Source organism: Gossypium hirsutum, chromosome A05, assembly GCF_007990345.1.
Source record: "Gossypium hirsutum isolate 1008001.06 chromosome A05, Gossypium_hirsutum_v2.1, whole genome shotgun sequence".
NCBI classification, from domain to species: Eukaryota; Viridiplantae; Streptophyta; class Magnoliopsida; order Malvales; family Malvaceae; genus Gossypium; species Gossypium hirsutum.
In genome coordinates, this window is record NC_053428.1 from 98,594,044 (window position 1) to 98,609,331 (window position 15,288).

Sequence of the window (15,288 nt, forward strand, 5' to 3'; positions counted from 1 at the left end):
GGGCAGCATCGTTATCGTTGCACCAAAAGTTAAATTTGGTGACAGAGGGTTTGTATTTCACTGTTTTTTTCCAAATCTTCAACGATAGGACATTAAATAGTCAATTGATACCAATTTTGGGTGCTACGAGGGTGCTAACCCTTCCTCGTACATAACCGACTCCCGAATATTTTTTTCTCGAATTTCATAGACCTAAAATTATTGTTTTAATAAATCAAAATATTTTATTGAAATGATCAATCTCAAAGTGATCCGATTACACCTTAGAAAAGATCAGTGGCGACTCCATCCCTCGTTTTAAAGTCGATCCCCGTTTTTCAAATTTAAAAATAGTTTCGACAAAACCGAAACAAACACGTTAGCAGTTAAACTTGAGAAAATATTATCCACATTTATGAGTCGTTAAATGCTAAGTATAATTTTGTTTTTACCTATTTACAAGTAGCCACGAATATAGTTGGTGCCTAACAGGCGCTAGAAACGACAGGCTGTATAGTGCCCAAGACTGCAACAAACCCAAGCAACCAGTAATGTTACTAACACCATGTTTTGTTGCTCGGCAAAGCTCATGGTACAATATGGCCAACACTATCGATCCCCAGCTGTAACTACCAGCACGAGAGAAATCCTCCAATAGAGGCAAATACTTTAAGTGGACCCTGTTAGATGTGTTGTTCACATAATTACCCCCTAATCAGCTACATAATATAAGCTTTAGCAGCACACATCACCTCGTGCTCAGTTGCAGTGCTCGATAACTTCTTAAAATTTTCTTTCAACCATGTCAATGTCAATCATGTGAAATTCTTTTCCCCATCACTAGAGGATCGTTCAAGAAATTTGTGGCATAGTACTGAAGGTTCCAACACTTTGCTTCGACCCATGACCACAGCACCGTCAACTCGTAACTCAAGTTGCATAGCGGCGTCTTCCAATGTGATAGTGTCCCCTCACGGCATATGAATATGTGGGTCTCCGTAGACCACCGCTCAATCAAGGCGGATATTAAGTTCGCACTTAAGTCAAACCTTCGGATCAATGCGACATCCCCAAATCCCACCAACTTTAAGTATGGTATGATTCGCTCGTCTAGATCGTACTAGGGAAAATAAAACCGCGACCTCAAAACCTGATACCTATCTTGTATGGTAAAATTTTTATAAAAATATGATAAATCTATTATCTATATAATTTAAAGATAAAATTATATATTGAAGAGTAAAATTGAAAGGTTGAGAAAGCAAAAACATTACACTTATACTATACCAACGTAGCTATTCTAAGTATTTTTTATTTAAGTTAAATTAAATAAGTAATAAAATATTAATAATAGAATGAAGATTTCTCATAAAATATTAATAATAACACGTAAAAATTAAATGTGATTATTATGTTCTAATCATAGTTAAGCATTAAAACTAACGGCAACCATAAAACTACAAAAAGTACATTAAAAAAAACAATAATGTCCTAAAAAAACATAGGTGGTATGCGTAAATATAAAAATAAAAAAAGACTTATTTTTATTGAATCGATATGTATAATAATACATCGAGTTTTACGTATAATATAAACTAGACATATTTAAACTCGAAAATTTATCTTACATTCGAGAACTTTTATAAAAAATATATATTCACTCGTTAAAGACAAATATAACTTTTTTGTACCCCACAAATGGAACCAAGCATAGTAACAATGCAAAATTAAGCAGAAAAGTCGTCATATTAAAAAAATTAATATATAAATTTATAAATATGTCATAAATTAAAAAAATTATAACTAACACGTAGATATTAATTTCATGCAAAAAAGAGTTAAAAATGGATAATAACAATCAAATAGAGATCAATTTCATGCAATCAAAACACGTTGAGCAAAATAACTCTTAGCAAGAAAAAACGAAAAACTAAAACGATTTTTTTATTTAATTTATAATTAATTTTACTGCTTTGTTGATACTCAATGAAGTGTAATCCGTATTTACTCTAGAAGATATTTTAATATCTGTATAATTTAAAAAAAATACATAAATTAAATATAATTAATTATTATATTACAATAACTATAAAATATAAAAATACAAAATAAAAACTATAAATAACTTACCTTTTTTTTTCTCTTTTCTTCCTTCATCGTGCAAATATTAGATGGGGAGACCAAAGCCCATATTCTTAAATAAGACTTGCATCTTCTTCTTCTTCTTTTTAAAAGATAACAATTAAGCTAATTACTGATCACATTGTTAATATCATTGACACAATGTGACTAGTTATAATATTTTTTTAATTATTTAATATAAATTTTTACTTTTTAATATATATATTTTTAAAAAAGTCATTTTTTATCAAACAAATCTTTTTTTTCAATCAATTCAATTTTCACTTTTTAAAATAAAATATTATTTTTTAAAATTTTAAATAGAATTTTAAAAAAGTTTGAATATCTTTAAAAATAATTAAATAAATCATAATTAAATAAAGATATATTTAAATTTTTTAAAATATACATTTAAAATATTATAAAACAAATAATAAAATTAAAATGTCATATGTTTAAAAATAATTATTTTAAATGTTTTATATTATTAAAAATATATTTAAAATTTTAAAAAATTGTATTTAAAAAATATTATAAAATATTTAAAATTTAAATTTAAATTTTTATAAAACCAATAATAAACAAACAAATAAATAAATAAATGACAAATAAAAAAACTTAAAAAGTAAATAAATAAAAAAACTTAAAAGGAAAAACAAAAAAAAATGAAAAAGGACAAAGAATAAAAAAAATTAACGTGAATGAAAAAATTTTAAAAATTTAACCTGAATGAAAAAAAAATAAAAAATTTACCTATTTCAATAGGCAAATAGGCAAACAGGCCACTCTCTTAGAATTTGGTAGTGCCAATTTATTTGGCTTTACTAGAAAAAGGTAAAGTTGCTTAAATCTCCTCATATTTTCAAATATCACAATATTTTTCTAGTATTTATATAAGTGGCGTCATTTTACATAGCTTTACCAAAAAATTAATTTTTAATACAGATTGTTGATGTGGCATGTTGGTGGCGTCAAACATTGTGGCTCCACTAACTTTTACGGTAGGTTTTGAGTTATTTTCATATTTTATTAAAAAAATAGATCATTTAAGTAATCAATTATTTTTTTAAGTTACTTTTATAAAAAAAACACCCCATATTATTATATACAACAATTGTCACTAATTTTATATTCTTGGAAGATGTACGAATCTTTACCATACAAATACTTTTCATTAAAAGTTATGCATAAATATATTCTATACCTTATAGCGACCCTATGCTTAGTAAGATTACATGAGTTCTACTAAGGGCGGAAGTAAAGTTTGAATATACATGATTTATGAAGTTGATAATTTAAATTTTCTAATCCAAAATTCAAATGACTTTTAATTTGGTTAACTATTTTTTATTCCGTTTTCATCAGAATATTCACTGTTTCACAAGCTATCGTTTGACATAACTTTAAACAAAATGATTAAGGTTTTCTTCATTTCCTTCACTTTGGCTGAAACTTACCATAAGATTATCCAGCTATTTTTGTTTATTTTTTACACTTCTAACAAGTTAGAAAGCGCCTCCTAATTATTTTCTATTCAAAAACACACATTTCACCTAATTTTATAAATTTCTATCAATATCCTTGGATGAAAACTTTTAATACACTTGATAAAATAAAAACTATTGGTTAGTATACGTCAGCGAAGCTTTAAAGATTCAAAATTTATGAAGAAATTGAAGAAAAACATATATTATACTTGAAATTTGGAGGTAAATTTATAGAATTTTTTTTTCTTTTTAGGCACCAATATGAAGAAGAAAGACGATCTTTTCTTTTCTTTTTATATATATTATTATATTACTTATAAAATATTATTTTAAGTAAGATATTAAATAATTATTATTTAACAAAAATATCATTCAAAAATCATCATGAGGAATTTAACTTCTTCGATAAAATTTTCTCTTTGCTTTTATCAAGAATAATTTTTTTAATATTATTTTTAATACTATAAAAATATTGAAGGTGCCTACTTATATTTTTAAAAGGGCTATAATATATACACAAATGAGGAAATTACAAAAATCTTAAACCTTGAGGAGGATACTTATATGTTTGGGAGAGTCATAGTATATTTACAAAAGACTAAATTGAAGAAAAAAAAAAAAAACCTTTGGGGGAATGTTCCCCGGGCCTCTACTTGGCTCCGCGGTTGGGTACTACAAACAACCTTGTATATACCTTAAAAGGAGCCAAGAAAGAATTATCAAACTTTAGGCAGAGCTACAGATGATGTAATCACATTTGCGGATATGCATGTTGCAAAGTATAATAAAGTCATTGGCAGTGCTATAAAAAAAGGAAGGTAAATCATTCAAACAATCTCATCCTGGTGTTTCTTAATGATTTATATAAACTTTGTTACCACGAGTACTCGTTTTCCCAAACCACTTTTTTGTTTACGTATTTACCACTAGTGTAGATAAATTTGTGAGGATAACGTCCAATGGGTTTATAGCAAATCTCATATCCCAACTCTTTGTTTTCTCAAAAGTATTGGTACTTGGCACCTTTGTCATATGCCTTATAGACATCCGAGCTCTTCCCATATACGCCGAAGTATCCGCAATCAACACTCATTTTCTAGCCCGTCTAACACTCATTCTACAGTGAATAAATTTATGATTATAGAATGTTTATATCATCTGGATTTTTGTTTCCTCAAAGTAATCGTCCTATGCTTATATATTATTCACTCTTGACTCCGAATAACATAAACCAATGGTTGATGTTGAAAATGGTATCTGTGTTTTGGTCGGTAGGATTTGTTGATGCAGCAGATTTCATGATGATGAGATTCAAATTTATTGTGGTGACAAACAAGAAATAAAGGGTACGGGAAATCTACGCCGGTTCTTGTGAAGATCCTTGCGGATGGTGTCTACTACAATGAGGTCGCCATTCGTAGGTTTGCTTAGCGTATGGACAATGGCTCATTTAGTGATCCGCGTCTGCCAATTAAAGAGATGTATTAATCATGCAGGAAATTAATTTTAGAGATCACTGATTTTTCAATTATCAGATACTGAGTTCCCTTCATTTCTGCAACCGCACTGATGATAATAAATGTTTGTTTATATTGCTTCAACTCTTCATTGTGTTTTTTTTAATCAATGTTTGACATCTATGCCTAACGCATATCTAAACATGAAATGAGATATAATACTCCAAAAATCTTCTTATACACGAAAAATAATCAACATGTAATCCTACAGCAGCGAACTTCATTTTGTAGGTATTCATTTTTCTCCAATTAAAAAATGTCTGTTAATGCGATTTGAATGGAATTTTGTGCCTTTCAAGAAGAAGAGAAATGAATTGCCAGCCTTTACAATTAACGAAGAATCACTTTAGAATCCTGAACAAGAAGGGATATATATATATATTCCATTACTAACCCAATACACCACAGGAGACGTGAAAATTATGGTTCTGGTTCAAATGTTTTAACACCAGCTCAAAATTTAAAGCTCTGTATTATGCACATCTATACACAGATGTCATTGCCGGTGTCCTTCTGGCAATGGAACCACCTTGTGAAAAGGTACCGTCCTCTGTGGCAAGGCTCCGTCTTCTTCATCATCATCAAACTCTAGTAAATACCTACACAAGGAAGTCAAATGTTCGAGTATTTCAGTAACACAAATAACCAGCAATTTATATACAACTTAGGACTCCAAAAGGGAACTTTCATGCTCTGCTACTCTAGTTTCGGAAGATTAACAAAATGAGTAAAAATGCAACAGGCCAAATCTGCTATAATAGGGCCACAATGAAGGATGTTACTTACTCATCTGATTTCCTCTGGAAAGATACAGAATGGTCGATTGCACCCCAAAGATATGCACGAGGAGTTTCGTAGTCAGTTCAACATATATAAGAAAATAACGATGATATTTTAGCAAATTGACTAAGGAATAAGAACTCGAACAAGTTATCTGAATTGAAATATGGTTATTAATGACAGTGATCGCCGGGATACTCACCTTTCGAGGAGTACTGATGACAGTTGCCTTATAGAGTGCAGTTGTTCCTGGGTAAACGGCCAAAACATTTCTTCCAGCAGGAAATTCTTGAGTGCTCAAAGGATCATTCCTCTTGGGGAAAGGTATAATGCAAGAAGCAGGCAGCTTGTACTTCCTGTAGTTTTGATAGGAAAAAGTCAAATTCGACAAATAAAACATGATAAGAGTTCCTTCATGAACAAGCATAATATAGAAAAATATTTCAATGTAACTTAGAGAAAATGAAAGAATAAAAACTTATAACTTAGAAAAACTGAAAGAATAAAAACTTACTTTTGGCCACTACCCTCTTCATCGTCACCTGGTTCCTCATCAAGTACTTCAAATCTGCATTTGAAGATACAACTTAAAAACAAAGAAGAGTTTTAATGGAACCTTGACACAAGCCAAAAATGAAATGTCAGGTCGTGCTTACTCTTTTGTTTTCTCATCAAAATTTATCACTTTTACAACAAACCACTCATCCTTCTCAGCATCTGAGGTGACTCTTGCGGCCACCTGAGAAAAAGAACACATTTCAATCTCTTTAGTTCATAAGTATATGAAAGAGTACACTCTGTTATCTGGTATGCTATAAGAGTTAAGATCAAATAGAGTAAATTAGGTCTATCAACAAACATCAACAATTGATTGTGATGTATCTATACGAACAACAATTTTGTTTTTCTATTTGCTACATTGTCTACAAGCTTGCCTGTTCATCTTTGAGACTAACACAAGCCTCGATATATCTCCACATAGAAGGAGAAAGACGAGATATATCTGAGTCACACTTCATCCTTTTTCTTTTCGAATCATTACCATCTGCAATTTGTTTACCGTCAGCTATGCAAATAGGAAGCTTCAATACTCTCAAGTATCTAGAATCTACACATGTAAACAATTTTGTGTTTTGGAATAGATTGTGAAATGTTCTCAATTGGGACAAAAATTGCTAAGAAATTATATGATTTTAACTATCATAATAAAATTAGGAATCCATTGTCATATCAACTCAACAACTTTCCTCTCATTAGCCAAAGCAATTCCATGATTCATTAAACCGCTCATAGTTTGCACTTTTAGAAAGGGAGACGGAGAGAGAGAGAGACAGGATAAGATGGAGAAAATAAAATTGCAGAAAACTACAGCATTATCTGAACATTTTCTTTGATTATCATTTAGAAAAAAAAAACTAACACTTCCACAGTTAAGGCAAAGAGATGACTTAACTCTTTGCTTTATAATAATCTAATTCGTAAATACCGGGCAAAGAGAGAACTCAATATAGAGGTTAAAGCAATGGAAATGTCTCATGTAGACATAGTTGGTAGCACACACCCATCTTTATTCGTTGTTGTCCGGGAAGTCCAGATGGCAGGAAAGTGTCAAGTTGACTTAGTAACAAGTTGGAAATACTGTATCATGCCAAAAAATAGGATTGGTCAAAACAATGGAATACAACACTGAAAATCATAAAAGGTCTACAACTGAAACCAGAAAGTTCATTTCTACACTAGCCCCGAACTTCTATATAGAAAAGGTTTTGACATTTGTACCCAGATTCACCATAAAATGGGGGAGGAAAAAGGGCAAACAAAATGGTAAAAGGTTATATCAGAGATAACGAACAGACGTTACTTCTCTCTCTGAAAGATCTTTAGCTTGAATATACGTAGCTTTTAGCCTTGCCAACGAAGAATCACCAGGTTTCTCAACTACCTCAGGAGCTGCATCAATATACATAAGTTTAGAAAGAACAAGGCCAAGTAAAGTAACAGAAAACAATATATATGTACATATTCTCAAGTTTTCGCCAAGTTTTTTACCCATTAAATATGCAGTAAATCAATTTGATGCAAGATGACACTCCAGACATTGATTAGATAATGTGTATATAGATTTCAGAGTTCCTTCTCTGATACTTCTACAAGATTCCAGGTATGCACATCCAAGAAGCTGCTAAGCAAACTTAAATGCTATTGAATTAACAACAAAAATTTTCGTTTTCCCTCTTGTTTCTATTTCGTGCAATCAGTTCTTAATTTGTAAAAATATTCATCTTTCATGCAAACGTTCGAAACATTTCGGAAAACAGATGTCAGCATGCCATGAGCAGCCATTTCAGCTAAACAGCATAATTTTGTATCCTAAAGGCAAAAACTTTACACAAAAATTACATGAAACAGATACTCCACTTGGCTCTAAACCTCAATTCAGATCACATGCACTTAGCAGAACTTAAATTCTTTCTCAAAAACAAATGTAGCTAAGTATTATTTTTGGAAACTATGTAGCTAAGTTTTAGCAAATTACTCTTTGAACTCACTTTCTCCTAAAGGAATCACAACTCAAAACAATCACCAATAATGCATAACAAATATAAATTTCTTATCAAATACAAACATCATCAACAAAACTTGAGCTCTTTTAAACCAAACCCACCTCAAAAAAGAACTTTTGTTAATTACAAGAAAAATAAAACAGAGACACCCACAAAAAATCACCATATTTTAATAATCTAAAACAAACCCACATCATAAAATTGAAGCTAAAACGAAAAAAAGGATAAGAAAATTTACTAGCTTGAAGCTTCTTGTGAAGCTTGTTGATTTCGACAAGCACCTCTTCTTGCTCTTTCCTTAACCGATCGAGTTCCCTTGAGTTTTCCAAGATTGAAGCAATGTCCGGCGACGACATCGTATCTGTTCCCTGTCTTGGTCGGAAATACAATGTTGTCCGTTTTACAGGATAACTTCAAGCTATAATTTTTCGCACCAATTAATCTTAACTTCGATCAAAAGTTCAATTTTTGTTGAATTAAAAATTAATACTTTTCATGATTACAATTATAAATTATAACAGTAATTATAGATAGTAAATCTTTTCTTAAATTCTTTTACCCCGGGGAAAAAAATTAATCGGTGGATCATTTTGATTTTTGAGTTTCTATTTAATTTCTGTTTTGCTTGCACACATGTATCAAAAAATGAAATTCAAACTTTGCCACGTGCGAGACTCAAATGCCACAACTCCCTTGTTTTTCTGTGGGCTCCCTTTGAAATTAGTAAGTTTGGACTTAATATTGGAAAATAAAAATTTTATAGCCCAAATTGCAAAAATAAAAATTATTGTAGGCCCAAATACGATCTGTATTATTGATAAAAAAACGAAGGAAAAAAAATATTTTTTTCTTTTATTTTACGATTTGCGGCAACTATTTTAATATTATCTTTTAGGAATTTATATCATGTAAAGCAACTTTTTTATTTAATGCATTAAAATGTGAATAAATTATTAAGAGGATAACAGCCTGAAACATTCAAAATCCATAATAATATTGTAAATTACATTGAATAATATTAGCTTGGGTTTTATAAATTTATTGGAGCATCTTTTTTTCTTTGGGTTTTATAAATTATTAGACGTGGAATGATCTGTTTAAAAAATTGAAAGCTTTGGTTAAAAAGTTTGAGGATAAAATTGATAGAATTTGTAAATATGAAAGGTTAAATTTATTTAATTGTTTAGAAATATGATCGAATTGATTGGATATATAAATATTGAGGACTAAATGTGTTATTATACCAATTAAAATAAGACTTTTCATTATCAATTTAACCGTGGGTGACCAAAACAAGGACAAATTCAAACATTAATACTAAAATTGAAAATTTTTAAAGTTGAACTACCAAAATAGGAAAACCGGCATAATTAAGTTACCATTTGTAGAAACTGCCTGAGTAATCACAAAGTGAGAATTAAACAATTACAAAGCATTTTAGAGACCCACATATAGACATATAATTGTACATGATGAACCTCTTATCTAGATACTTAAGACCTAGAACTTCCGTCATCTTAATTATTAATTTAGCCTATGATATAATAAAAGATATTAAAATAACATCAAATTTGAATTTCAGTCCCTAAATACACTACCCTCTTTTTATGAAAGAAATCTCATCTTAATTCCTTTTATTTCTTGATGAAAATTATAAATAACAACCTTAAATTCTTCATTGTCACATGAATTCCCCTAAAAAAAAAACCTAAACTTGAAGAAAGCGTCAATTTTAGGTAATGTTTTAATAAGAAGTCAATGGAACATCCTCTTCTTCTTCAATGTTGTTAACATGGAAGAAAAAGAAATGATTAAAATTCTGAAAAGATTTCAATAGTGAACTGCCTAAGAGACAAAACAGAGTTTAATATTGGGTTCCATATGGCAAAAAATGCTTTTGAGGATATCAGTGAAAGGGTCCCACTCTTGGGGGAACTTAAATGACTAGCCAAAAAACCTTGACTGGGACATATAATGAAGCTATTAAAGGAGTCCTAATAATGGCAAACACACACAAGTATTAACCCCTAATCAAAGAGAAACGGTGAAAAATGGGAATTCCTTTTTACACCATCAATTATGTGAGCAGGAAGAAAGATAACAGAACTTGACAGGGTTTTTAACAACGAAGCCTTCATCAGTTACTATACTACGTTTTTAAAGACTGAAAAAAAAGGGGGGGTAGCTGCAATCCTTGGGACCAGTTCTTTTCTGGCTGCTGATTGGGTTTTGGCTGCCAAATTTGTTTGGCTTCAAGGTTCAAAAACTTTCACGATCTCTCTCTTTCAAGGAAAATCCAGATTGAAAATCCCCGTTTGGTTCAAGTATGTCCCCTTTTTCTTTTTTTTTTCCTCTTGGATAGGAATGAGCTTTTCTTTGTGTTCTTTGAATGTTCAATTCCATGGTTGTCTTTTTGGTTTTTTCTCTTTTTTGTTTCATTAATAGCTGTGATTAAAGCTCGATTAAGGTTGTTGGCTTGAAATGGCGCTAAGCTATTCCAAGACAGGAACTTTTTCTCTTTTTTTTTCATGGTAAAAGGGGATGTTGGGAAATATTTTTAGCTTGGGATTTCATGCTAATGGAAACCTTGATATATTTTCAGGTGTATTTGGTTCGGAAGAATATCTGATTTTACTTGGTTCATTTGATTTCAGCTGCCTTTTCTTTTCTTTTCCTGCTGTTCTAATTTGTGGGTACGTTTACAAAGAAAATTTTCAAGCTTGTTTTAGCTGAATTTAGATGCTGGAACTTGGAAGATCAGTCTTGAAAGCTTCGCACTGGTTCATAAAAAAAAATTGTTCTTTTTTCAACTTAATTAGCATATCCTTAGATCTCATGTTTGTATGCTGTGGCTGAATCATAACTTAATTGGCAGAAACACCTTTCCTTCAAAGGAAATCTAGAGTTGAAATCTTTTTTTCTCAGCCAACTTTGTATTTTATATATCTGTGTGTATGTACTAGAAAGACAGTTCTTTTTCTGTTGATCTGTATTTCAAATGGTAAAATAGAGCTTAGGATTTAACAGCCAAACTCTTACTGCTAAATTCAAGTAAATAGGTGAAATTAATGCATGAAGAATAAAGAATTTCGATAGCTAAAGTGTGATTAGCTGAGATGAATCTATTACCGACAGGAATAGATTCAAACTAATGTTCTGTTTTTGTGCTATGTAATTAACAGTAATTTTTAGTTAACTTTATTCTGCATTGGTTTATCATGTCCTGCAGGTTATCATTTGAACTTCAAACTTGATGACAGCATCTGGTGCAGTTATCTTTGTAAAACTAGAATAAGATCTTGAGCATAATGGGAGTTCCCCTACGGAGGTATCACCTTTCATACTATACTTTTACGGGAAACTGTTCATTGACATTTTTACTGCTTTACAAGGTTCGGTAACACCAGAAGTGGTATTAATATGAGTTACATTCACCTCTGTTGGGCTGCAGCAGCAATTTAAGGATACCAAATGAGACAATGAGGCTTATTATAATGGCTTTTGCTGGAGTAATATTTGGCTTTTTTTTAGGAGTATCTTTTCCAACTGTTTCATTTACTAAGGTACTACGGCCACTCGCACTATCTCATACATATGCAGCTGTTATATGTTTTGTTTTGTTTCCATTTTTCCCCCTTTCACATACTCTTTAACATGGAATAATGAGTTCATTTCGGTATGTTTAAATTTTGGTAGATGCATCTCCCGTCGAGCCTATTCCCTTCCATTGATCTTACATATATTGAGGACAAATATTCCGGCCTTTCAACCCAAGCACTATTTAATGCTTTGAACACTATCAAAGCTAATAAGGTCGACTCAATGTCATCTTCTGGCTACACCGAGACCAAGGTAAATCCCCTTTATTTTGGTTATATATGCAGCATTGCAATTCAGGAACTTGGACTGTAGGCTGCTTCTTGTCTTGAAATTATAAAAATTTTAACCATGAAATCTAATAGAAGTGGTTGAAGATTCTTGCACACACACAAAAAAAAAATCTCTTCATAACCAAGCTGTCAAATGCATATTTGATAATGAGGAATTGAATATCTGGACGTCAGTTCTATCATGAAACCATCTTTTCTTTAGGATTGAGCTCCTCAAGTAGGAGGTATTTTATGGCCTAATCTGCTATGATGTTTGCTAATGTCAGCTTGGAAGCTTAGAATGTTTCTAATGAATTGCATGTACAACTTCTTGGTTCTGGTTTGATGATTATGTCATATCAAGGAAATTTCATGTGTTGGTTAGAATCGTTTTGTGAACTAAAGAAACAAAAGTTAATCGTTTTATAAGATTTTGCCCGGGTATGGATGCACACGCTTTCTAACTGTTGTTAATTTAGGCCGGACAAACATTGTGAATCTCCTTTACTCCTTGCCTTGTATAGTACTTTGTGTGCATCAACCTCTGATGGTGTCTCACTGTTATTCATACATTATGTGATTGGCTATAGAGCTGAAAATCCACTTGGATTAGATTCTCCTTTTCAGGTTAATATGTGCCTGTTTTCTGTGGTTGGTGTAACAATTTTCAAGGAAAATCAATAAGCATTAACACTTTCAGGTTTTAGCATGAGCACTAACTCTTAATCCTTAATTACGGCAGATCTGGATTCCAACAAATCCACGGGGTGCTGAAAGACTTCCCCCTGGTATAGTTGCACCTGAGTCCGATTTATTCCTTCGTCGACTATGGGGTCTGCCAAGTGAGGTATGCATCATCTGCTTCACATTGACTCCTTTTTTTATGTTTTGTCATCCTAGTTTGGTTCATGTCAAAGAACTCAAACTGGTTGCCGTCTAACGTATGGAAGAATTTTATTAAAGCTAAATTTGTGTTACCGCATTCTCGACTCTTGTAACCTGATGAAGTTGAATAAGGCAATGATCATTTTTCTCTGATTTAATCCGGGTTGATGGGTCATATTTGCAGGACTTAACCATCAAGCCAAAGTACCTTGTAACTTTTACCGTTGGTTATAATCAGAAAAACAACATTGATGCAGCTGTGAAAAAGGTCTGTCCTCTCTCACTGCATGCACACATACACATATATATTCTCTGGCATGTTTATACTCTCTTATCTAAAACCAATATTTTACAGTTCTCGGAGAACTTCACTATTTTGTTGTTTCATTACGATGGCCTAACCAGTGAATGGGATGAGTTTGAGTGGTCAAAGCGAGCAATTCACGTGAGTGTTCAAAAGCAGGCTAAATGGTTAGCAACCGACTCCTTTATCTTTATAAATCTTATGTTAGTGTAGTTGGTTGTATGGGATTTTCCCAAGCTCCAGTTGTGTTTGTATATGAACTCCTTAAGTTTTCATATAGGTGGTATGCGAAGCGCTTTTTGCACCCTGATATTGTTGCACCCTATGAGTACATCTTCATGTGGGATGAGGATCTTGGAGTGGAGAACTTCAATGCGGAGGAGTAAGTCCATAAGTTGACTATATTGCTTCAAGTGAAAGTCCGTTTGCATAAAGCTAAAATTGAACCCCTTCCATTCTCAGATACATAAAACTTGTCAAAAAACATGGTTTAGAAATATCCCAGCCAGGTTTAGATGCAAATAGTGCTGGGCTGACATGGGCAATGACAAGGAAGAGAAATGACACCGAAGTTCACAAGTAAGAGCATTTTACATTAACAGCTTGATTGCAGTTTACATATTCCTAATTGGTAACTCCGCGTAGGTTGGAGTGTGTTCTTTGTTAGAAAGGTAGTTTCATCTTTGGCATTTGCTTTTGTTCCTATAGGGATACTGATGAGAGACCTGGCTGGTGTAACGATCCGCATTTGCCTCCATGTGCAGCGTATGAAACATAATTAACCCCCTTTGTTAAAATGATTAAACATATTGTTGCTTATTTCTTGAATCGTAGCTAATCACTCTTGCATACTGGATGCTTAGGTTTGTGGAGATCATGGCTACAGTGTTCTCTCGGGAAGCATGGCGATGTGTTTGGCATATGATTCAAGTAAGCAATGAGCTTATGGTTTTGGATGTTGCCAATTTGCTGTCATTACCTTTTTATAATATAGTTTCTCTTTTGAAACGCAGAACGACTTGGTTCACGGATGGGGTCTAGATTTCTCTCTTAGGAAATGTGTCGAGGTCAGAGTCTTAGAGACCGTCTTTATTCCTCCTACATTAGTTAGCTTTCTCCATTCTTACAATCCTATGTTGATTTGGCAATTTTGTCCTTGAGCAGCCTCCTCACGAGAAAATTGGGGTTGTAGATGCTCAGTGGATTGTACATCAAAGTGTACCTTCTCTTGGGAACCAGGTAATCATTGACCATTGATATTACCATATTCATATGCACAGTATATCATTCACTTCTGTTTTCTTCTTTTTTCTCACAGGGAGAAGCAGAGGGTGGAAGGGCTCCATGGGAAGGGGTATGAACTACATTTTCCTCTCTCTCACTCAATTTTATATATGTATGTGTTTGATGAGAGTTGGGTTAATGACAGGTGAGGCAAAGGTGTAGGAAAGAATGGACAATGTTCCAGGATCGGATGACTACTGCAGAGAAAGCATATTATGCATCACTGGGAATTACTGATCCTTACAATTTAACAGCTAATTAATTAATGGATATAATATAGTTTTTTTTTTTTTACAATAGCATTAGAGTTGTACAAGTCAGTCACTTCTATATGTGACCTAGTAAACTTTGATTTTTGGATACAAGAAAATGCGACTTTGATCCTATCAGAGCACATGCACAAGTGTTGTCTATATCATATATATTAAAAGTAATTGTCGGAACTAACTCAACTAAATCCCACTCAGATTTATGAAGTTTCTTATTTGTTTCTTCTCC

The 15,288-nt window shown here is 32.2% G+C and overlaps 2 protein-coding genes across 8 annotated transcripts; one reads left to right on the forward strand and one right to left on the reverse strand.

Annotated features, from left to right (window-relative positions):
- Positions 1-5,410: 5,410 nt before the first annotated feature.
- Positions 5,411-9,065, reverse strand: LOC107897901 (SAGA-associated factor 29 homolog A). Its single transcript, XM_016823499.2, has 9 exons — positions 8,687-9,065; positions 7,741-7,834; positions 7,446-7,522; positions 6,820-6,929; positions 6,541-6,623; positions 6,399-6,452; positions 6,087-6,240; positions 5,891-5,904; positions 5,411-5,703 (listed from the first exon to the last, which is right to left on the reverse strand). Exons 1-9 carry the CDS (start codon positions 8,802-8,804, stop codon positions 5,601-5,603), a joined length of 807 nt encoding a protein of 268 aa, XP_016678988.1. The 5' UTR covers positions 8,805-9,065; the 3' UTR covers positions 5,411-5,600.
- Positions 9,066-10,426: 1,361 nt separating this feature from the next.
- Positions 10,427-15,174, forward strand: LOC107897899 (uncharacterized). 7 transcript variants are annotated; one of them, XM_016823496.2, is made up of 16 exons: positions 10,465-10,772; positions 11,051-11,141; positions 11,678-11,776; positions 11,841-12,011; positions 12,145-12,300; positions 13,060-13,164; positions 13,387-13,470; positions 13,558-13,673; positions 13,787-13,888; positions 13,969-14,085; positions 14,215-14,271; positions 14,370-14,436; positions 14,520-14,573; positions 14,671-14,745; positions 14,825-14,860; positions 14,936-15,174. In XM_016823496.2, the coding sequence occupies exons 4-16, from the start codon at positions 11,928-11,930 to the stop codon at positions 15,050-15,052; spliced, it is 1,170 nt and encodes a 389-aa protein (XP_016678985.1). In that variant the 5' UTR covers positions 10,465-10,772; positions 11,051-11,141; positions 11,678-11,776; positions 11,841-11,927; the 3' UTR covers positions 15,053-15,174. The 7 variants fall into 7 exon arrangements, with proteins under 7 accessions (XP_016678981.1, XP_016678985.1, XP_016678982.1 ...); XM_016823493.2 differs by having other exon boundaries at positions 11,900-12,011; XM_016823495.2 differs by having other exon boundaries at positions 11,903-12,011.
- Positions 15,175-15,288: the final 114 nt, after the last annotated feature.

Excerpts from the sequence above, each read along its gene's own strand:
- LOC107897901 (XM_016823499.2), bottom strand. The coding sequence starts at position 8,804 with ATGTCGTCGCCGGACATTGCTTCAATCTTGGAAAACTCAAGGGAACTC. Across the intron at positions 7,523-7,740 it reads CTTTCAGAGAGAGAAGTAAC|TATTTCCAACTTGTTACTAA; the intron begins GTCTGTTCGTTA and ends GGCATGATACAG. Across the intron at positions 6,624-6,819 it reads TTAGTCTCAAAGATGAACAG|GTGGCCGCAAGAGTCACCTC; the intron begins GCAAGCTTGTAG and ends TCTTTTTCTCAG.
- LOC107897899 (XM_016823492.2), top strand. The coding sequence starts at position 11,757 with ATGGGAGTTCCCCTACGGAG. Across the intron at positions 12,012-12,144 it reads CAACTGTTTCATTTACTAAG|ATGCATCTCCCGTCGAGCCT; the intron begins GTACTACGGCCA and ends AAATTTTGGTAG. Across the intron at positions 14,746-14,824 it reads TACCTTCTCTTGGGAACCAG|GGAGAAGCAGAGGGTGGAAG; the intron begins GTAATCATTGAC and ends TTTTTCTCACAG.